The following is a 22,578-nucleotide window of genomic DNA, read 5'->3' on the forward strand; positions in this document are numbered from 1 at the left end:
ACTAGGACCTGCCTTACCCTACAGAGTTCTTCGTCGACTTGCTTCCATTCTGTGCTGTGGCTGAGAGCACGGTCGACGTATGCGTTAACAACACTCCTCTTGTACCTGTCAGGGCAGTCGCTGTTGGCATTTAGGCACATTCCTATGTTTGTTTCCTTTGTGTAGACTGCAGTGTGGAAACCTCCGCCCTTTTCCATGACTGTTACATCTAGAAAAGGCAGCTTCCCATCCTTTTCCGTCTCGTAAGTGAAACGCAGCACGGAACTCTGCTCAAATGCCTCCTTCAGCTCCTGCAGATGTCTGACATCAGGTACCTGTGTAAAAATGTCGTCAACATACCTGCAGTATATAGCCGGTTTCAAGTTCATGTCGACTAAGACTTTTTGCTCGATGGTACCCATGTAGAAGTTTGCAAACAGAACACCTAGGGGAGAACCCATGGCGACCCCATCTACTTGCTTATACATGTGCCCATCCGGGCTCAAGAAGGGTGCCTCTTTAGTACAAGCTTGGAGTAGTTTCCTCAGAATACTTTCTGGCATGTCAAGAGGAGTACAGGCTGGATCACGATACACTCTGTCGGCTATCATTCCGATTGTCTCGTCCACAGGTACGTTGGTAAACAGCGATTCCACGTCCAACGAGGCTCTTATCCCTGTGGCCCGTGCGCCCCGCAGTAAGTCCACAAATTCCTTTGGAGACTTCAGGCTGAAGGCGCAAGGAACATAAGGAGTCAGCAGGCCGTTGAGTCGCTTCGCCAGTCTGTACGTGGGTGTGGGTATCTGGCTAATGATTGGCCGAAGTGGGTTTCCAGGCTTGTGCGTCTTGACATTTCCATACGCATATCCAGGTTTATATTCCCCAATGATCTTTGGCAGGTGGAGTCCGGATTTCTTGGCGTTCACAGTTTCGATCAGTTTGTTGACCTTTGCTTTTAATTCGGCTGTAGTGTCCTTCGTTACCCTTTGGAACTTAGTTTGGTCAGAGAGTATGATGTTCATTTTCGCCAGATATTCGTCTTTTTTAAGAATGACATATATTGGCGACTTGTCACCTCTCCTGACAACTATCTCCTTGTTCTCACGAAGGCTTTTAGCTGCCGCTTTAAGCTCGGGGGACAGTATGGTGCTTCTGTAGTTGCCTCGATTCTTTCCTCCTTCTGCAATAAGTTCAGCTTGTAAGGTATCTTTGGTAGTGACCTTCTTTTGTGTCTCGAGGTCGAATATGTCGTCCAACAGAATTTCCAACTCTACTTTCCGGGCGGAGCCCGGAAGACCTATTTCACTCGGTCTGGACATAACATGACAGTTTATGCCCAGATTTAGGAGAGTGACTTGGTCCTCAGTGAGGTTAATTCCTGCAAGGTTCAGGAAGCCATCTCTTGGTCGTGGAATTGCCATAGGTCCTCCATATAATGTTGTTAGTTTCTTGATAATCCTTGTTTCAGTGCTTTTCAGAATTAAAAGCAAAGGTCAACAAACTGATCGAAACTGTGAACGCCAAGAAATCCGGACTCCACCTGCCAAAGATCATTGGGGAATATAAACCTGGATATGCGTATGGAAATGTCAAGACGCACAAGCCTGGAAACCCACTTCGGCCAATCATTAGCCAGATACCCACACCCACGTACAGACTGGCGAAGCGACTCAACGGCCTGCTGACTCCTTATGTTCCTTGCGCCTTCAGCCTGAAGTCTCCAAAGGAATTTGTGGACTTACTGCGGGGCGCACGGGCCACAGGGATAAAGAGCCTCGTTGGACGTGGAATCGCTGTTTACCAACGTACCTGTGGACGAGACAATCGGAATGATAGCCGACAGAGTGTATCGTGATCCAGCCTGTACTCCTCTTGACATGCCAGAAAGTATTCTGAGGAAACTACTCCAAGCTTGTACTAAAGAGGCACCCTTCTTGAGCCCGGATGGGCACATGTATAAGCAAGTAGATGGGGTCGCCATGGGTTCTCCCCTAGGTGTCCTGTTTGCAAACTTCTACATGGGTACCATCGAGCAAAAAGTCTTAGTCGACATGAACTTGAAACCGGCCATATACTGCAGGTATGTTGACAACATTTTTACACAGGTACCTGATGTCAGACATCTGCAGGAGCTGAAGGAGGCATTTGAGCAGAGTTCCGTGCTGCGTTTCACTTACGAGACGGAAAAGGATGGGAAGCTGCCTTTTCTAGATGTAACAGTCATGGAAAAGGGCGGAGGTTTCCACACTGCAGTCTACACAAAGGAAACAAACATAGGAATGTGCCTAAATGCCAACAGCGACTGCCCTGACAGGTACAAGAGGAGTGTTGTTAACGCATACGTCGACCGTGCTCTCAGCCACAGCACAGAATGGAAGCAAGTCGACGAAGAACTCTGTAGGGTAAGGCAGGTCCTAGTCAATAACGGCTTCTCCAATGGTTTCATCGAAGACATCATAAGAAGGAAAGTGAAAAGCCATGCAACCTCCGAAGAGACAACTAACACAACACCTATACCCCCTATTAGACTATTTTACAGGAACTTCTTTTCCACAGCTCATAAAACAGAGGAAAGGGTCCTGAAAGATATTGTTAATAGAAACGTTATCCCTACAGACAAAAATCAGAGGATACAACTGACGATTTACTATAAAACCAGAAAAACGGCCAGCCTACTCAAGAGAAACTCTCCAGACACAAAACAGAACGCTTTAAAAGAGACTAACGTCGTCTATGCCTTCAAATGCCCATTTGGGGACTGTAAGCTCCAAAAAACCCAGTATATAGGCAAGACAACAACATCTCTTTCTAGGCGTTTAACGATGCATAAACAACAGGGCTCCATTAAGGAACATATAATCTCTTCCCATAACCAAACCATCGCCAGAGAAATCCTAGTAAACAACACAGAAATCATCGATAGATACAGCGATAGCAGGCGGCTTGACGTTTGCGAGGCACTACACATCAAGAAGTCAACACCAGCAATCAACAGCCAATTATTGCACAACTATATTCTACCCACCTCAAGACTCCGCTCCAATATAGAAGCATCAAGAAATATGGACCAATAGGCTTTCTACAAACACTTCTATTCAATACCCATTGTTTCTGTTCTGTCTTGTGTTGATACTTTTAATACCCTATTAATATCCCCTAGTGTTCTGTCTTGTGTTAATGCCACATCACCCTTCCCACCTCACTCAAATGTAATGCCACATCACCCTTCCCACCTCACTCAAATGTAGATATAAAATCAGGGAAACGCAAGTTCTAATCAGTTGTGTATTTGTGAAGTCTTTGAAAATGTAATAAGTTTTACGAAACGCGCCCGTGTCGCGTCAGACTAGAAATAAAAATGAATTTTGGAGAAGTGATTTTTGATTTACCTCCAACAGTGAAGCGTAATGTACGAAAGATTGAGAAAATTCGTGTTAGAATTATTAATCTTACTTTTTCGGTCATATTTAATAATATATGTCTACAGGAAAGACTGCTACCAAAATATACTAATATATATATATATATATATATATATATATATATATATATATATATATATATATATATATATATATATATATATATATATATATATTAGCGGTGTTTCTAAAGAACTGAAGCGGAATGGCAGCTCACAGCGCTTGTAGTATTCATATCTGAATGGACGTGTGGCCCGCTAACAACAACAGTCTTAGAGATCCAGTTATCACCAGACAAGCCCAGCTTCTGTTCGGGCTTGGGAGAGAATTTCGATTCCCGAAACCGACCACAGGTAAACTCTTATAAAACGCTGATCTTAATATACAAGAAACGAGCCTGGCAGGCTGGCAGGCTGGCTGGCTGGCTGGCAGGCTGGCAGGCAGATAATGAGATAGGCAGGTAGACAGACAGACAGACAATCAGAGGCACAGACAGACAAGACAATCAGAGGCACAGACAGACAGACAGCCCAGCTACTCACAGGCCTTCCATACCAAACTCAATTTCAACTTCCGGCGCTTCTCCATCACAAATTCAAAACAGATTTATGCTGTGGCAGGTTTGGTTCGCTCTTTTTTTATGTATGCTGATGAAATATTTCAATTTTTTCTCTGCCGCTTCGCTGTGAATGAGAATGAATAATTGCATTTCGAAACGAGCTAAAAATATTTTCTTTTTTACGTTCATGCTGTGAAGCTTCGATTCATCAAGTTGTTTGTGTTCGTAATATGCTTGACCGACAAAAATTCTTTGCTTTTGATTAACTGGTTCTCATTCTCAGTTTCCTCATGTTTCATACCTATCCTCTCCATCCCTCCTCTCTCTCTCCCCCCCCCCCCTTTCTCCCTACTTACCTTGAGGTTATCTTGAAGTAATTCCGGGGATCAGTATCCTAACGGCCCAGTCACATTGTTCAGGGTTGATGGTCTGATCATCCAGACTGTTAATGGACGCTGTTCGCAGCCCGACGGTCATCTCCGGAGAGGGTATTGGGTGTTCTTTCTACCCAAACACGAACTGGGAGACATGCTTGAATTGTGCTAACTTGGTCCAACAGGCTGTTGCTTGGAGCGGCCCGCAGGCCCACATATCCACTACAGCCTGGTTGGTCCGGTAATACCAGCATCGTGTCCAATTTTTTTCTTGTTTGCAGAGAGGGTAATGAATAACCGTTGATCTCTGATGTTTATACAGAGCACTTGTGCCTATGACGCTATTCTTCACTGGACCTATTCTGCATTTCCTACCATGTCGTTGACTCTAGTATGGTGTTATTTAACTGTGCGCCTCTGGGACCTATCCTTGCAGTATCTTCCATGTATACAATTTGTCATATCTCTCTAGTCCCCCTTCTAGAGAGTACACTTTGAGACGGTCCCAATAATTTTGGCTTTTTAACGAGTCTATGCGTGCTGTGTATGTTCTCTGTATTCCCTCTATTTCAGAGATCTTACCTTCTCTGAAGAGGCAAGCGAGTACCAAGCAGTACTCAAGACGGGACAGCACCAGTGATTTGAGTAATATTAGTATTCTAGTGGAATCCAGGGGGTCAGATTCACGAAGCAGTTACTCAAGCATTTACAAACCTGTACATCTTTTCTCAATTTTTGGCGGCTTTGTTTACAATTATGTAATGCGTTAAACAGTTAATGAGCTCCGAAGCACCAGGAGGCTGTTTATAACAATAACAACAGTTGGTTGGGAAGTTTCCATGCTTGTAAACTGTTTAATTAAAAACCAAAGCCGTCAAAGATTGAGGAAAGATGTACACGTTCGTAAGTACTTGCGTAACTGCTTCGTGAATCTGGCCCCAGGAGCCCGCCGGCTTTGAAAAACACTGTGCCACAAGTACACACACAGCTCGAGTGAATGGGGGGAGTTGTGTAAAACCCTGGTTTGTGTCTCGGAGAGGTTGCAGGATCAAAGTAAGTTAGGTACAACTTCTGGTTTCAACTCTTTTGACCATGTCGTGATAAACATGAACGCTCACGTTAGAAAATATTATTTTAAGTACTGTAGGTGTTATGACACATGCTGGCGCGGTGGGCGCCGACACGGGCGGGAGAATTGACACAACAAAGGCTCTTGAAGGGGACGGTAGAACGAGACCAATTACCAGGCCTGGTGTGGCCTGCAGGTCTCAGACACCGTGATGACAACGCTCCTCTGTCTCCCTCTGTCTCTCACCGTCTCTGTCTGTCTGTCTCTCTCTCACCTACTGAGGTGTGTGTTGGGGGGCTGTATCTGCCTACAAATGATTATCATCATCTTTATTCATCCAGGAATCTCACTACCCTTGACTTGGTTAACTTGAGATGATTTCGGGGCTTTTAAGTGTCCCCGCGGCCCGGTCCTCGACCAGGCCTCCACCCCCAGGAAGCAGCCCGTGACAGCTGACTAACACCCAGGTACCTATTTTACTGCTAGGTAACAGGGGCATAGGGTGAAAGAAACTCTGCCCGTTGTTTCTCGCCGGCGCCTGGGATTGAACCCAGGACCACAGGATCACAAGTCCAGTGTGCTGTCCGCTCGGCCGACCGGCTCCCTTGAGGTGCTTCCGGGGCTTAGCGTCCCTGCGGCCTGGTCGTCGACCAGGCCTCCTGGTTGCCGTACCCTTGAGTCCAAGGGAGTACGGGGAAACATGATTACAGCATGAAAGTTTAACGGGAGATTTGACGGAGATTGGACGGATAAATCGTCGATAAAAACATACATATTTCAATAGAAATATGATAGAAAAATCATATTTTCTATTTAAGACAATTAGTCACTGCATTTAACTGAGAATGTCCTGAAGGCGGGGGCCAGGAGCCGCTGTTCGACCCTCCAAGCACATCCAGGCGAGCACTACATTCTACTAGTTGGACGGTAGAGCGACGGTCTCGCTTCATGCAGGTCGGCGTTCAATCCCCGACTATCCTAATGGTTGAGCACCATTCCTTTCTCCCATCCCATCCCAATCTGCCCCCCCCCCACAAAGATACTCAGTTGACACACCACAGTCACACACAGTCAATAGTAGCAATGTTATACAAACATAGTTACAAGGCCTCCTTACCTATCCAGTCCAGTCCAGCAACCAGGAGGCCTGGTCGACGACCGGGCCGCGGGGACGCTAATCCCCGGAAGCACCTCAAGGTAACCTCAAGGTAACTATCCACACACCCTCTTCACCATGCACTAGTCAGCATAACCGCTACAACACTTCTTGATCAAACCACCTACATCAACCAATCACAGCATTACAATCTTCCTTCCTCGGAGGAACGTAGAAAGACATGACAACAAGTCTTATCGGGGTGATGCACAAGGGCCGTGACGAGGATTCGAACCTACGTCCGAGAGCATCCCAGACGCTGCCTTAATCGACTGAGCTACGACATGGTAAAAGAATTGCAATCAGAAATTCTACTTTATTTATTTGGATCCTGCAGCCTCTCCGAGACACAAACCAGAGAGGCTGCAGGATCCAAGTAAATTCAGTAGAATTTCTGGTTGCAATTCTTTTACCATGTCGTAGCTCAGTCGATTAAAGCAGCGTCTGGGATGCTCTCGGACGTAGGTTCGAATCCTCTCACGGCCCTTGTGGATCACTTGATGCATCACGCTATTGTGATTTCTGTGTTTAATGAAGTAAGGGTTTTATGAGGGTCCTTCCAGGCAATTTGAGACCTTGTCGTATGCACTATAAGGGGAAGAACTGGACTGTTTAGGGCTCAGGGGGGAGCATTTGAAGTCATTTATCCCTAATTACGACTACATCATCAATCAGTAAGTCAAGTACTCCCAGAGGAGTACTTAATTGTACCCACTGCCCACCACTCACCATGGTACAGTGTACCCACTGCCCACCACCCTCCATGGTACAGTGTACCCACTGCCCACCACCCTCCATGGTACAGTGTACCCACTGCCCACCACCCTCCATGGTACAGTGTACCCACTGCCCACCACCCTCCATGGTACAGTGTACCCACTGCCCACCACCCTCCAGACTCAGCGTGAGGGGTCAGACTTAAAGCGTGTTCCCACTGACGATATAGAGAGGATTGCTAATCGTATCAACTATCAACATGAAAGCAAAACTCGCTAAAACTTAATCTGTCCAGGAATTTTCTCTCTGGTGTAATCGCGTGAAATTGCATTAAATTTGCTAAGACTGCTTCAGAGGATAGGAGTGGCACCAAGTTTGTCGACCAGGGCGCCTGTGTCGACCAGGGCGCCTGTGTCGACCAGGCCTGGCCGACACACGCAGCCAGAGACTGGTCGACACACAGCTTTTCCCTCCCCGGGTCCCTCTTGGTGACTTAAATTTCTTCCTGCAATATTTCTTGTAGTCGTAGAACTTTATAATTCACGCCGAGTTCTTTATTCCTGCTGAAGGGACTCCCCCTCTGCTCATGGCACTCCTCCCCCCACTGCTCGTGGCACTCCCCCCCCCCCCCCACTGCTCATGGCACTCCTCCCCCCACTGCTCATGGCACTTCCCCACTGCTCGTGGCACTCCCCCCCACTGCTCGTGGCACTCCCCCCCACTGCTCGTGGCACTCCCCCCCACTGCTCATGGCACTCCCATGAACCGGAAGGAAATATGGAGGACCAGGGCGGCGTCACGGCCTCGTACATTCTTCCCTTAAACACATGGGTGGCCTTGGAGGGGCGCGGGAGAGGATGGGGGGCCTGTTGATCCCATCCTTCCCCACCAGCCACAATACACGATAACCAGCATCGAGAGTGAGAAGCAACCCTTGCTAGACATTTACCTGGAACTGACGGGAACGTTGGGGGCCTCGACACCGTCCCCGCGGGTCATGAAGTGAGCCATTACAGCTCGGTGAAGGCAAGATTGTGCCCCGACTCCACGGTCCATTGAGCAGCTCTGAGGATGGGAGTTAGGCCCGTGGATCAATCACGGGATGGGCCCCGTTAGACTCCTCTTGCCTCAGTACCGATAATGAGGCAAGATGGACTACCCCTCAGCGGACGTTACCTCAGTATTGGTACAGTGGACGCTGGAGTTATAATCTACACGGCTTCGACTATCAGTTCGTGGAGGAGTCCTATGGGACTCCTCCGCCGGCGTGCGGATTACGGGTTCATGTGCCGCTTCACTTCTGATTGCAGCTTGCGTTAACAAGGGAATTGCTGCCAGGCAACTAGGTTGAACTAGCGCTGTAGTCAGATTAATTCATATTGGACGTGGGTTAGCAGCAGCAGATTATGTATTGAAACACTATACTGGATGCCGTCCAACAGCCTGGTTGATCAGTCCAGCAACCAGGAGGCCTGGTCGACGACCTGGCCGCGGGGACGCTAAGCCCCGGAAGCACCTCAAGGTAACCTCAAGGTAAAGTGGATGTGGAATTCCAATATTATACACTTGTGTGGAATCCCAACACTACAATAGTGTACAAGTCCAACGCTGCACTTGTGTAGAATGCCAACAACACTGATTGTAGACTTCCAACACTATGCCTGTAATGGGTTTCGAGAGTTCTTCGATTATATAGCTATATGTAATGGCTTGGCGCTTTCTCCAATTAGTTTCATTCCTTCCTTCGACTTCCCCCAAGCCTGGGGCTAGGTTTGTCTTGGCATTGCTTGATCTAGAAGGCTGTTGCTTGGAGCGGCCCGCAGGCCCACGTATCCACTACAACCCGGCTGACCGATGCCTTCCACAGGAACTCCTCTAAAGGTTTCTTGAACACGCCCAAATTGAGTTTCGGGCAATATTATATTTGTTGGGAAGATATTGTACAGCCGTGGATCTCTGATGTTCATGATCCTCTGATTGTACCTATGGCACCTTTACTCTTCACTTGGTCCATTCTGCATTTCCTTCCAAGTCTTCTGCTCCAGTAGGAAGATATTTTGTTGTGCAAATTCCAGTATGGAATTCCCTTACAGTATGGAACACAGTCTTCCAGTATGACATACCCTTCTTGTATCTTATCTAGAGACGAGAAGGGCATCAAAATGCACTCTTGCGAGTACATTTTGAGAGCTTTGAGAACCATTTAGGTGCTTTATCAAGTCTCTGCCTGTCGTACAAGTTCTTTCTATTCCCTCTTGCTCTGATGGGGGAAGTGAGTACCGGGCAGTGCTGAAGGCGAGGCAGCGTAAGTGATTCGAATAGTACAACCATTGTGATGGGATCCCTGGATTCAAGAGGTTTTACATACTCCCATCCAATCCTTTTCCTGGATGATGCTCTGGTTGAGTTGTTCTGCTCAATAATCACACCAACGAGGTGAAATCCCTCCTCCCCTCTCCCCCCTCTACTCGTTGTGTTACGAACACTGCTCTTACGCAACCTTTCAAACTCTCAAACACTAGAAAATCTTTCAAGAAGAAACTTGAAAAAAAGGTAAATGGAACGCGATTACCTATGTCTTGAAAGCGAGATAGGAACATCGAGGCACTGAAGGGCAAGACGGGATGGAATCCCGTATTCACGAAAGGGCAAGACGGGATGGAATCCCGTATTCACGAAAGGGCAAGACGGGATGGAATCCCGTATTCACGAAAGGGCAAGAAAGGGATAGAATCCCGTATTCACGAAAGGGAAGAGAGGAACCAGAGTCTCGGGCACCAAACTTCCACAGGAGACGGCTTGTAAAGTGAGGTGAAATGGGTCCTCCTCTTAATCTCCTCAAGCGGATCCTGAACTTTTTCACGCAGCAAATTAGAATTTTCTGCATAAATTCACGAACCTTTCCTTTCTGCGAGTTGGTCCGTAAATCACAGTAGAATTATTGTTCTTTTTTCTCCAATAACTTCAACCATTTTGTACTTGCTTCAAAGCACATGAGATTATAGACGCAACTAACGGTTCGAGTTTAAGACCAGGGGAGTCGAAACCAAATGGGTTTTATTTTGAGAGAAGCTGAGAGTTTGTTTTTGCTTGATACCTGCTTGGTCTCTACTCATGGATATCACCAGTCAGTACACGTACACTGACGTTATTGTCTGAACTGAATCTCTTCCAGGGAGAGGGAAGGGAAATAGAAGGGGGATGTGGGAGGGAGAAACGTGAGAGGGAGGGAGGGAGGGAGGGAGATGGACAAACGAGGGAATGACATAATACGAGAAGAGATTAACTAACAACCAGAGCTATCAAACAACCTTCCAGCCCCATCCTAATACTCACAATCTGTGGTCACAACCACAACCACAACTACCCCTCCACAACCACCCCTCCACAACCACCCCTCCACAACTACCCCTCCACAACCACCTCTCCACAACTACCTCCACAACCTACAAGACATCCACGCCCACTCCAGCACCAATAGAAAGACATTCGACCCGCCTCACACATAAGCCAATATCAGCAACTGGCCTGGATTCCAGGCGGCTCTGGAATGTTCCAAAGAACGCCGTTATTCCTTCCTCACCTTCGACAGTTTGCGACATTAGAACCCCGAGGGGCTGGTCGAGGAACTCGAGTCAGCTTTACGGTCCGTTTTCCCTCTGCCAACCGCGAGATTATCGCCTTTAACGGATTTCATGGACGCGGTGTGGGATGACTCTTGCTGCACGACCTCACCAGCACTTGAATTTCAAATCATAACGATACACAGACCGTTGGATCTCGGGGGAAACGATCTAGACCAACCGTTGAATTTAAAATGATTTAACGTGACTCGTGTTAACACACCTGTGTTAAGGTTTGTTAAGGAAACACTCTGCTCCAGTCTTACCTAACGAGTATAAACTGAATTACCCAATTCCCGCAACCTACAGTCCGTTTCTAAGATATCTCCAAGCAGGCGGCTGTTGCTTGCAGGGGGGGGGAGGGTCAATGGACCCTCCATGGAATTATTTCAAGGGGGTCAATGGACCCCCATGGAAGAATTTCAAGGGGGTCAATGGACCCCCATGGAAGAATTTCAAGGGGTCAATTGACCCCATGGAAGAATTTCAAGGGATCAATGGACCCCCATGGAAGAATTCCAAGGGGTCCAAGAGACTAACACCGAGGGTTGTACTATTAAACAGAACCTCTTATGAGACTTAATCTCCAGAGATCATTTATATGACAGAATAACAATGCAGGGCTTGTGGCCTAGGCATGAATGTAATGTTTCTGTACGCATTGTCAATTATGCCAGTTCTGTCTATTTCACTGTAGGGGTCCACAGGTGAGAACGTAGCTGTAGGAGGGGTCCACAGGTGAGAACGTAGCTGTAGGAGGGGTCCACAGGTGAGAACGTAGCTGTAGGAGGGGTCCACAGGTGAGAACGTAGCTGTAGGAGGGGTCCACAGGTGAGAACGTAGCTGTAGGAGGGGTCCACAGGTGAGAACGTAGCTGTAGGAGGGGTCCACAGGTGAGAACGTAGCTGTAGGAGGGGTCCACAGGTGAGAACGTAGCTGTAGGAGGGGTCCACAGGTGAGAACGTAGCTGTAGGAGGGGTCCACAGGTGAGAACGTAGCTGTAGGAGGGGTCCACAGGTGAGAACGTAGCTGTAGGAGGGGTCCACAGGTGAGAACGTAGCTGTAGGAGGGGTCCACAGGTGAGAACGTAGCTGTAGGAGGGGTCCACAGGTGAGAACGTAGCTGTAGGAGGGGTCCACAGGTGAGAACGTAGCTGTAGGAGGGGTCCACAGGTGAGAACGTAGCTGTAGGAGGGGTCCACAGGTGAGAACGTAGCTGTAGGAGGGGTCCACAGGTGAGAACGTAGCTGTAGGAGGGGTCCACAGGTGAGAACGTAGCTGTAGGAGGGGTCCACAGGTGAGAACGTAGCTGTAGGAGGGGTCCACAGGTGAGAACGTAGCTGTAGGAGGGGTCCACAGGTGAGAACGTAGCTGTAGGAGGGGTCCACAGGTGAGAACGTGGTATAGGGGTCCAATTAGGTAAAGGGCCCCTTTACCTAATTACCAAATGGTACCAAAGGCCAACAATGTTATTAAAATGACCCCCATGTATGACCTTACCCAAGGGTCACCCCCCCCCCTCCCTTACCCATTCCTCCCCACTCACCTGCTCAGTTATTCACACGTTCCTTGATTCATCAGCTCCCCCCCCCCTCCCCCCCTCTTTCAAATCTATTCCATTACTCATGCATGACATTCATGAGACTCGTTACTCAATACTCTCACAGTAAGAGAGCATGAGATGGAGGCAGGGGGGCGGAGGGATGGGCGGTGGGAATGGGGAAAGAATGAGGTGGAGAATTGGGAAGGGAAGAAATGGGGAAGGGAAGAAATGGGGAAGGGAGGAAGGGAGAGTGGGGGAGAGAGAAGACGGGAAGATTATATATATATATATATATATATATATATATATATATATATATATATATATATATATATATATATATATATATATATATATATATATATATATATATATATAGAAGGGGAAAGTGGAACAGAAAGATGTCAAATGAGAGTAAGGGGAAGAAAATAGAGAAAGAGGGAGAGGAGAAATAAGAGATTGGGAAGGGTTTATAAGACAGAAGGGTAGTGAGAGAGGAAGAAAGAGAGACAGAGAAGGAGAGCAAGATAAAAAATAAACAGATCTAACAGGCAAATACAAGATCAGACAGACGAACGCCACAGACAGGCACGCAAGCCGCGCAACAGACAGAAGAACGACAGGAGAACAGAAGCACACGAAGGGACAGGAGAATAAAAGCTTATCACCGTGCCCAACCGGTTTCCGGACCAGCGAGTAGCAATCCGCAGTTCGGTTAAACATTTTGTTCTGCACAACGGAAACCCGTAACGTCGACGCAACCAACCTATAGCAAATCTTTTACACAGATGAACTGCTGAAAAAAAAAATCCCTGGCTTTTCACTGCTGTGTTCACCAGCGCGAGGCGTCAATACCAAGAGGGAACTTTCATTTTAGAAATGTAATATATATATACATAGATATATAGATGTACACGTAAATGCACACGGATATACAGGTAAATTTCACACGGATATACAGGTAAATTTCACACGGATATACAGGTAAATTTCACACGGATATACAGGTAAATTTCACACGGATATACAGGTAAATTTCACACGGATATACAGGCAAATTTCACACGGATATACAGGTAAATTCACACAGGTATACAGGTGCAAATGGCTATACAGGAAATTCACACTATCAATTCACACATATACAGGTACAAATTCACTGATTTTTCGTGTTAAAAATCCTTATTTTGACTATTGCAACACCGGAGACGTTCTTGCATCTCAATTGTGTCTCCAGGTCCCACCTATGACCCTTCTCTCTGCTGCTCCTAGCTGCCTTATCTACTGTGTCAATTAGGCTACGAATCTTGTATGTCGCTAACATTTCTCTCCCCCCCTACCCTGCTTATTCCTCCTTTCAATGTGATGAGGTCCAGTTCACTCAATCTTAACTAAGGCCCGGAAGTCTTATTGGCCTTTTCTTATTTTGTCTTGTAACGTTTCAGCTGAGAGTAAAAGGCTAGAGCTGAATATACAAGACTTCTACATGTATTTTATACAGAACCTGGAAGAATCCTTTGTTTAAATTTCAGGCTACACGGAGCATACCTGAAGAGGGTTTCGAGAGTTGTTCCACTACCTGAGCCTGAGCTACCTGGGGAACAGAAGCAATATTCTCAAGTTCAAGTGGTTGGACTCTACCGTCCAACCATTTGGGTTGGATGGTAGAGGGACAATCTCGCTTCATGCAGGTCGGCGTTCAATTCCCGACCGTCCAAGTGGTTGGGTACCATTCCTTTCCCCCCGTCCCATCCCAAATCCTAATCACTTCCAAGTGCAATATAGTTATAATGGCTTGGCGCTTTCCCCTTGATAATTCCCTCCCTCCCTCCCTTCCTGAGCCAGGCCTGAGGCCAGGCTCGACTTGTGATAACCTGGTCCAACAGGCTGTTGCTTGGAGCGGCCTGCAGGCCCACATATCCACTACAGCCTGATTAGTCCGGCACTTCTTACAAGAACTTGTCTAAATGTCTCTTGAAGACATCCACCTTATTTCCGGCAATATTTCTAATGTTTGCTGTTGAACAGCCGTGGACCTCTGATCAGAGGTCCACGGCTGATGCTCTCTCTCTCTCTCTCTCTCTCTCTCTCTCTCTCTCTCTCTCTCTCTCTCTCTCTCTCTCTCTGGCACAGAACGGAAGTTGGTCAGTTTTGCTAATACAAATTTTATTATGTTAATGTGTGCTTCTGTCACTAGATTTTGGGGAATGTCTTCCCACAGATCTTTAATACTTTCCTGATGCGAAAATCTGCTCGCATATGTGCATAGAGAGAGAGGCAGAGAGAGGGGCAGAGAGAGAGAGGCAGAGAGAAAGACAGACACACACACAACTATCATGGAAAAAACGCCTGAACAACAGGTCTTGGGTATACCCAGGTATACTCAGGTATACCCAGGTGTACCCAGGTATACCCAGGTGTACTCAGGTATACCCAGGTGTACTCAGGTATACCCAGGTGTACTCAGGTATACCCAGGTGTACTCAGGTATACCCAGGTGTACACAGGTATACCCAGGTGTACTCAGGTATACCCAGGTGTACCCAGGTATACCCAGGTGTACCCAGGTATACCCAGGTGTACCCAGGTATACCCAGGTGTACCCAGGTATACCCAGGTGTACCCAGGTATACCCAGGTGTACCCAGGTGTACCCAGGTGTACCCGGGTGTACCCAGGTGTACCCGGGTGTACCCAGGTGTACCCGGGTGTACCCAGGTGTACTCGGGTATACCCAGGTGTACTCGGGTATACCCAGGTGTACTCGGGTATACCCAGGTGTACTCGGGTATACCCAGGTGTACTCGGGTATACCCAGGTGTACTCGGGTATACCCAGGTGTACTCGGGTATACCCAGGTGTACTCGGGTATACCCAGGTGTACTCGGGTATACCCAGGTGTACTCGGGTATACCCAGGTGTACTCGGGTATACCCAGGTGTACTCGGGTATACCCAGGTGTACTCGGGTATACCCAGGTGTACTCGGGTATACCCAGGTGTACTCGGGTATACCCAGGTGTACTCGGGTATACCCAGGTGTACTCGGGTATACCCAGGTGTACTCGGGTATACCCAGGTGTACTCGGGTATACCCAGGTGTACTCGGGTATACCCAGGTGTACTCGGGTATACCCAGGTGTACTCGGGTATACCCAGGTGTACTCGGGTATACCCAGGTGTACTCGGGTATACCCAGGTGTACTCGGGTATACCCAGGTGTACTCGGGTATACCCAGGTTTACTCGGGTATACCCAGGTTTACTCGGGTATACCCAGGTTTACTCGGGTATACTCAGGTTTACTCGGGTATACCCAGGTGTACTCGGTATACCCAGGTGTACTCGGGTATACCCAAGTGTACTCAGGTATACCCAGGTGTACTCAGGTATACCCAGGTGCACTCAGGTATACCCAGGTGTACTCAGGTATACCCAGGTGTACTCATGTATACCCAGGTGTACTCAGGTATACCCAGGTGTACTCAGGTATACCCAGGTGTACTCATGTATACCCAAGTGTACTCAGGTGTACTCAGGTATACCCAAGTGTACTCGGGTATACCCAGGTGTACTCAGGTATACCCAGGTGTACTCAGGTATACCCAGGTGTACTCAGGTATACCCAAGTGTACTCAGGTATACCCAGGTGTACTCAGGTATACCCAGGTGTACTCAGGTATACCCAGGTGTACTCAGTATTATCAAACCTTTACACGAAAAAACAAAAACAAAGCCACATACCTTTCCTTTTATATGCTAAATGGGATAAACAAAGAAACATTAAATTAGAACCATAAAAATCAAGCTGAAAAGGAAAGCAAAGAAACTGCAAAAATAACACACACACACACAAGACAACCAATAGGAAGCTGAACCCTACATTTTGACCATTTTAAAATATAATTTACATAAAGGTTATTGAATACTGTTGACACCGTGGGCTAAATTTATGCTTGACAGGGAGCCGGTCGGCCGAGCGGACAGCACGCTGGGCTTGTGATCCTGTGGTCCCGGGTTCGATCCCGGGCGCCGGCGAGAAACAATGGGCAGAGTTTCTTTCACCCTATGCCCCTGTTACCTAGCAGTAAAATAGGTACCTGCGTGTTAGTCAGCTGTCACGGGCTGCTTCCTGGGGGTGGAGGCCTGGTCGAGGACCGGGCCGTGGGGACACTAAAGCCCCGAAATCATCTCAAGATAACCTGACACCAAAATACACACATTTTTCATAATATGAAAACTTGTTATAATATACAATAGGAGTTGAACGCGTTCAGGGTTCGTGTATGGGGTACAGAACACGAATAAACCACGTTTAGGGGGGGGGGGGTTGTGTTCGACCAGGCTGTGGAGGGTGATTCAGGGACCGCAAGTAGCAATAGCCTTGGCTACAGTTAGGCGGTCATAAGGGACGCCTGATTGACCTAGGGCCCAAAATCTGAGACCAGATACACGTTGACCTCCGTGTCCCAGCCGGACCACACCAGTATTGATCACGTCTCACTAAAAAAAATTCCAAATAAAACTGATTTAGTAAAGAATATATATAAACAAAACCATGTTGATTTGTTTCCTCCACCAAAGAGGTTCTCCACGTCTTCCAGAAACACAATCTTGGGGGACGAGCCACAACACCAAGACGTGGGGCCAAATCTTTCAATCTTGTCGTGTCAGTCAGGGACTGACAGCAGAGCTCTGCCTGCTGGAGTAATAGCTGTCAAGGCAGCGAGAGAAAGGAGGAGGAGGAGAAATGCTCCGTTGTGTGGGAAGACATGTTGGCGAGGGAGACGCTCCGAGGAGGAATGGATGGATGCTGAGGGAAGGAGATAAAACATTTGAAGGAGAAAAGATGATTGATGCTGGAGGGACAGAGGGAGAGATGCTGGTGGGAGAGAGGACACATGAGTCAATGAAAATGGAAACAGGAAAGAGATATTGATAACGAGACTCATTACCAGGAGAGAGAATGAGAGGTACCGGGAGTAAGAGTAATGAGAAGTACCATCTTGAGTGTCTGGTTAACTTGAGATAGTTCCGGGGATCAATGTCCCCCGTGGCCCGGTCATATTGATTTTTGTTAGTTATCACAACAATTCAGATGTTTAATGGACGGGAATTAGAGCAGTAGACACTCACTCTTAGATGCCAAGATCAGTGACTTCAGCTTTGTTTGAGGTTGTGACTGTGCCACACTATGCCACCCTAGAGGTTATCTTGAGATGATTTCGGGGCTTAGTGTCCCCGCGGCCCGGTCCTCTACCAGGCCTCCAACCCCAGGAAGCAGCCCGTGACGGCTGACTAACACCCAGGTACCTATTTTACTGCTAGGTAACAGGGGCATAGGGTGAAAGAAACCCTGCCCATTGTTTCTCGCCGGCGCCCGGGATTGAACCCGGGACCACAGGATCACGCGTCCAGCGTGCTGTCCGCTCGGCCGGCCGGCCCCCCTAGAGAGCACTATAGTGTCTTGAAGAGTATCATTGCTGTGGCGCCTCGTGTTTGGACAGTTCTTCTTATCCAATCTCTCTCATTCTTCTCGCAGCTGTGGCGGCTATTTTGATTACTGTATTCTTTAAAAGTAACGTCTTCCGGTATGAATACCCAGAGATATCTTATATTGTTTCACGGGAGACATCTCCCGTCACGCAGGGTGCAGTCGCGCCTCCACAGATCTCCAGTATCAGCTCTTGATACTGTTAATGGCTCAAAAGGGCCATCACTTACGGGCTATTCATGCCCGTGCCACCTCTTGGGTGACTTAATCTTTATCAATCAATCAATCTTATATTGTTTTCTCTACATGTAGTGAGATTTGACTGCGTTATATAATGTCTCACTTCTGTTCGACCAATCAGATGAGATTGTTTGTTGTGTTTGTGTCCGGGAGTGATTGATTGATTGATGAAGATTAAGCCACCCAAAAGGTGGCACGGGCATGAATAGCCCGTAAGTGGTGGCCCTTTTGAGCCATCACCAGTATCAATAGATGATACTGGAGATCTGTGGAGGTGCGACTGCACCCTGCGTGACGGGAGATGTCTCCCGTGATGTGTGTCCCGGGAGTGAATTTGAATTTAGGAGCCGGTCGGCCGAGCGGACAGCACGCTGGACGCGTGATCCTGTGGTCCTGGGTTCGATCCCGGGCGCCGGCGAGAAACAATGGGCAGGGTTTCTTTCACCCTATGCCCCTGTTACCTAGCAGTAAAATAGGTACCTGGGTGTTAGTCAGCTGTCACGGGCTGCTTCCTGGGGGTGGAGGCTTGGTCGAGGACTGGGCCGCGGGGACACTAAAAGCCCCGAAATCATCAAGATAACCTCAAGATATATATGTGGATTTGATATTACTTCGTTTTAACTGGTACCTCTGACGGGTGATCCGCCGGTTCCCCCTCCGTCGGGGAGCAGAGAGCCAAGCGGGTCGTGAACAATTAAAATACCCGTATCGGCGCGGGTCACTCGCCGCCTGCAGGAGCCAAGTCTATAATGATCTACAAGTATACTCTCCATTTGGTGATATCGTTAGCGGCTGAGCCACCGAGCTGATCAGGGACCTCGCCCCAGTGAACACAGGCCCCCCCCCAGGGAGCACGGTTCATCAGAGTCTACATGATCAGGCAGACAACTTGCCAGACTCCCACGGCGCGCGCGCGCACACACAACCGAGCCCCGACATTCTAGCAACGTTTCTTCAATGATAGTTATCAGTGGCACTATGTTAAGGCAGGTGAACTAGGGCCTCACCTGGCACTATGTTAAGGCAGGTGAACTAGGGCCTCACCTGGCACTATGTTAATGCAGGTGCCCTAGAAGGGGGGGGGGTGTCACCTAGTAATCACCTATATCTGTCATCTACCTACACATGAACATCCCATTCAACCAGGGATAAAGTTCCCACCTAACAAGTCATCTCACAGATCAGCAGCAGCGTCGAAGCAAAAAATAGGTTCCCAGACCCATCTGTTTATACCAACTTTATGGCCGCAAGTCAGAGACGGCCGCTTATCAGCGCACATAAATACATTTACAAGTACTATAATCCATATCATTATATTCACACGTAAGTGGCATTTATCCAAGCATTGTAACATGCTCCTCCAATCACGAGCATTACACAATGTCTCACTTCTGTTCGACCAATCAGACGAGATTTTTTGTTTATGTCCGGGAGTGGATTTGAGTTCTGCAACTTTCCTGATAATCAGTGCAATTTCAATAGCAATCTGCCACACTGTACTCAGACGACCTAAACTATTCCTTGCACTATTTTTGCTCGTCTGTGTTGACCTGTTGAGCCAGCACCTGTCACTTGAGGCTCTCACTCAGCCTCTGAGGCTCTCACTCAGCCTCTGAGGCTCTCACTCAGCCTCTGAGGCTCTCACTCAGCCTCTGAGGCTCTCACTCAGCCTCTGAGGCTCTCACTCAGCCTCTGAGGCTCTCACTCAGCCTCTGAGGCTCTCACTCAGCCTCTGAGGCTCTCACTCAGCCTCTGAGGCTCTCACTCAGCCTCTGAGGCTCTCACTCAGCCTCTGAGGCTCTCACTCAGCCTCTGAGGCTCTCACTCAGCCTCTGAGGCTCTCACTCAGCCTCTGAGGCTCTCACTCAGCCTCTGAGGCTCTCACTCAGCCTCTGAGGCTCTCACTCAGCCTCTGAGGCTCTCACTCAGCCTCTGAGGCTCTCACTCAGCCTCTGAGGCTCTCACTCAGCCTCTGAGGCTCTCACTCAGCCTCTGAGGCTCTTACTCACATGCTGGTGATTTACTCCAACATTATCTCACGAAAATACTCATATGCAAAGAAGAGATTTAAATCATTCTTTAGGAGGTTGAATAAATCCTTAATACACCGTATCAAGACTCCGTTAATAAATTGAACAAAATAACAAAAAAAAGTGTTATCTGATGAATTCATTCCCACATCATCCGTCTTGTGGGCTAGCTAAGACTCCCTCGACTACCCTAGCCCCTATTCCAGCACTTCCACTTGATGGACCACTTCTCCTGTAGTGGAGCTGAAGTCTACCTGTACTTGTAAACCATATACAGGTTTACAAGAGGAGCTTTCTCTTGTAAACCTGTGCTTGGCTTCTCACCAACAGTGGTTAACATCGAACTCAAGTTCGAGGTTGTGTCCTTACCGTCAACGCAACAATTAGAATACACTAAAGCTAAGTTCATGTTACTAATTTCGGGGAAATAAGTCAAAAAAGGGGCAAACTAAATTATACATCAGACTTACCTTTTCTCTGAGAAGTTCCCTGATCTTGCCGGCTTGGTCTCGGAACCGCTGCAGGGAGAGTTCCAGTTCAAGGCATCGTTCTTGCCAGTTGACCACTTCGTCGCCGCCCCAAACCATGGGTCCGGGGCCGAGGCCCTCATCGTCGTCAGTAAGGAGGTCAGCCACGCCCCCTACCTCCCCTGCCAGTTCCGAGAGGGCTGAGGGCAGGGAGGAGCGGTGCCCGGAGGAGGAGGCTAAGGACGAGGCCAGGGTGGAGAGCTGAGAGTATCTACTTGAGAGATTGCGCGAGTTGCGACACGACCCTGGAGATCCTGGAGTGGGGGTCACGTCGCCATTATTGCCGGCTCCGTAGGAATCCTCGTCCTCCTCGTCCAGGTGGCCCGAACTGAAGCGGCCGGATGCGCCGCTGATGGTGGAGAGTCGTGCCATGTCGAGTGCCACTTCGGCCGAGAACCTCGGGTCCAAGTGGCAGCCGGACCCGAGGGTGGAGTAGAGGGAGGGTTGACGCACAGCCGGATAGCGAGGGTCTGGCGCCGGAGGGGTAGGGTCGCCTGGGGTGCCGGGAGAAGGGGGGCAATACGAGGCCCTGGGGGCCGGCTCCGGAGGCGGGTCGTGGCCCGGGTCGTCCTCGTCGCCGAACTCGTTACGGGTCGTCTCGCCCTCTTCAGTCCAACCATCGACGTTAAACAGCTGCGACAGCCGCCTTTCCGAGAAGAAAAACCTAGAATCCGAGAGTCTATGGGCGGCTAGAGTCATCTCATGGGTGTATGGGTTGGCCTGGATGATGTGGGAGTAAGGGCGCGGGTAGCCCGCACCCTGATTACCCGGATTATCGCCCTCTGCCATATTGAACTGTCTCCGCTATCAACTGGCCGTTAACCTAACTTGTAACGTCACTTGGCGCTCTGCCGCGTCCACTCCATCACCACCACCGGTTCCCGGGAGCTAGAGCACCACTCACACGAGGCTCCTGGATTGCCTCCTTAAAGCAGTGTGGCGCCACACCGTCACCGCCCACTGTTAAAAAGGGAGGTGGTTCAGCGCACAAGGCGCTCACTGGGCTCCACAAGGCGCGCTTAGAGCCCCACAGAGCGTTCACAGAGCCCCACAGGGCGCTCACAGAGCCCACACGGGCCCACACACTGGCTCCACCACGTCCCCTCCACCTGCAAACAGACAAAAACACATATTAATGTTCGTTCGAAAACAAAAGCCAATGATAAATGACGATGATACATTATTGGCACAAGAACCAAGTACTTTGATGGATATATTGACGAAAATGGAAGTCCTTATTGCAACTATTTGGTGGAAAGTACCGATATGTACTGACAGACCACCAGAAAGTACCAATATGTAGTGACGGACCACCAGAAAGTACCAATATGTAGTGACGGACCACCAGAAAGTGCCAATATGTAGTGACGGACCACCAGAAAGTACCAATATGTAGTGACGGACCACCAGAAAGTACCAATACGTAGTGACGGACCACCAGAAAGTACCAATATGTAGTGACGGACCACCAGAAAGTACCAATATGTAGTGACGGACCACCAGAAAGTACCAATATGTAGTGACGGACAACTAGAAAGTACCAATACGTAGTGACGGACCACTAGAAAGTACCAAATATATAGTGCTGGACCACCAGAAAGTTATTGCCGAGTTTGGTCAAATCAGAAACTTTTTTTGTTTTACTTTAAGCACAAAATAAATATAGCGCCTAACCTAACCTTTACTAGCAATCCTAGACCTAAGATACGCTATCTTAGGCCTGATATAATACAGGCTTAAGATAGCATGAGGGTTAAATACAAGAAGACTCTTGGCTTGTGTGCGAGGACTCCTTAAACGCGTTAACCAGACCACACACTAGAAGGTGAAGGGACGACGACGTTTCGCT

General features: G+C 48.4%; 1 protein-coding gene across 4 annotated transcripts in view; it reads right to left on the reverse strand.

Moving 5' to 3' along the window:
- The window catches only part of LOC123765293 (uncharacterized protein CG43867), a 1,137,736-nt gene that overhangs the window by 813,499 nt on the left and 301,659 nt on the right, over positions 1-22,578 (reverse strand). For all 4 annotated transcript variants that reach the window (XM_069335520.1, XM_069335522.1, XM_069335521.1 and 1 more), the window contains exon 2: positions 20,673-21,838. In XM_069335520.1, the coding sequence (XP_069191621.1) occupies positions 20,673-21,518 (846 nt within the window). In that variant the 5' untranslated portion in view covers positions 21,519-21,838. The remainder of the gene's footprint in view (positions 1-20,672; positions 21,839-22,578) is intronic.

Source organism: Procambarus clarkii, chromosome 33 (assembly GCF_040958095.1).
Source record: "Procambarus clarkii isolate CNS0578487 chromosome 33, FALCON_Pclarkii_2.0, whole genome shotgun sequence".
In the NCBI taxonomy this organism is placed as follows: Eukaryota; Metazoa; Arthropoda; class Malacostraca; order Decapoda; family Cambaridae; genus Procambarus; species Procambarus clarkii.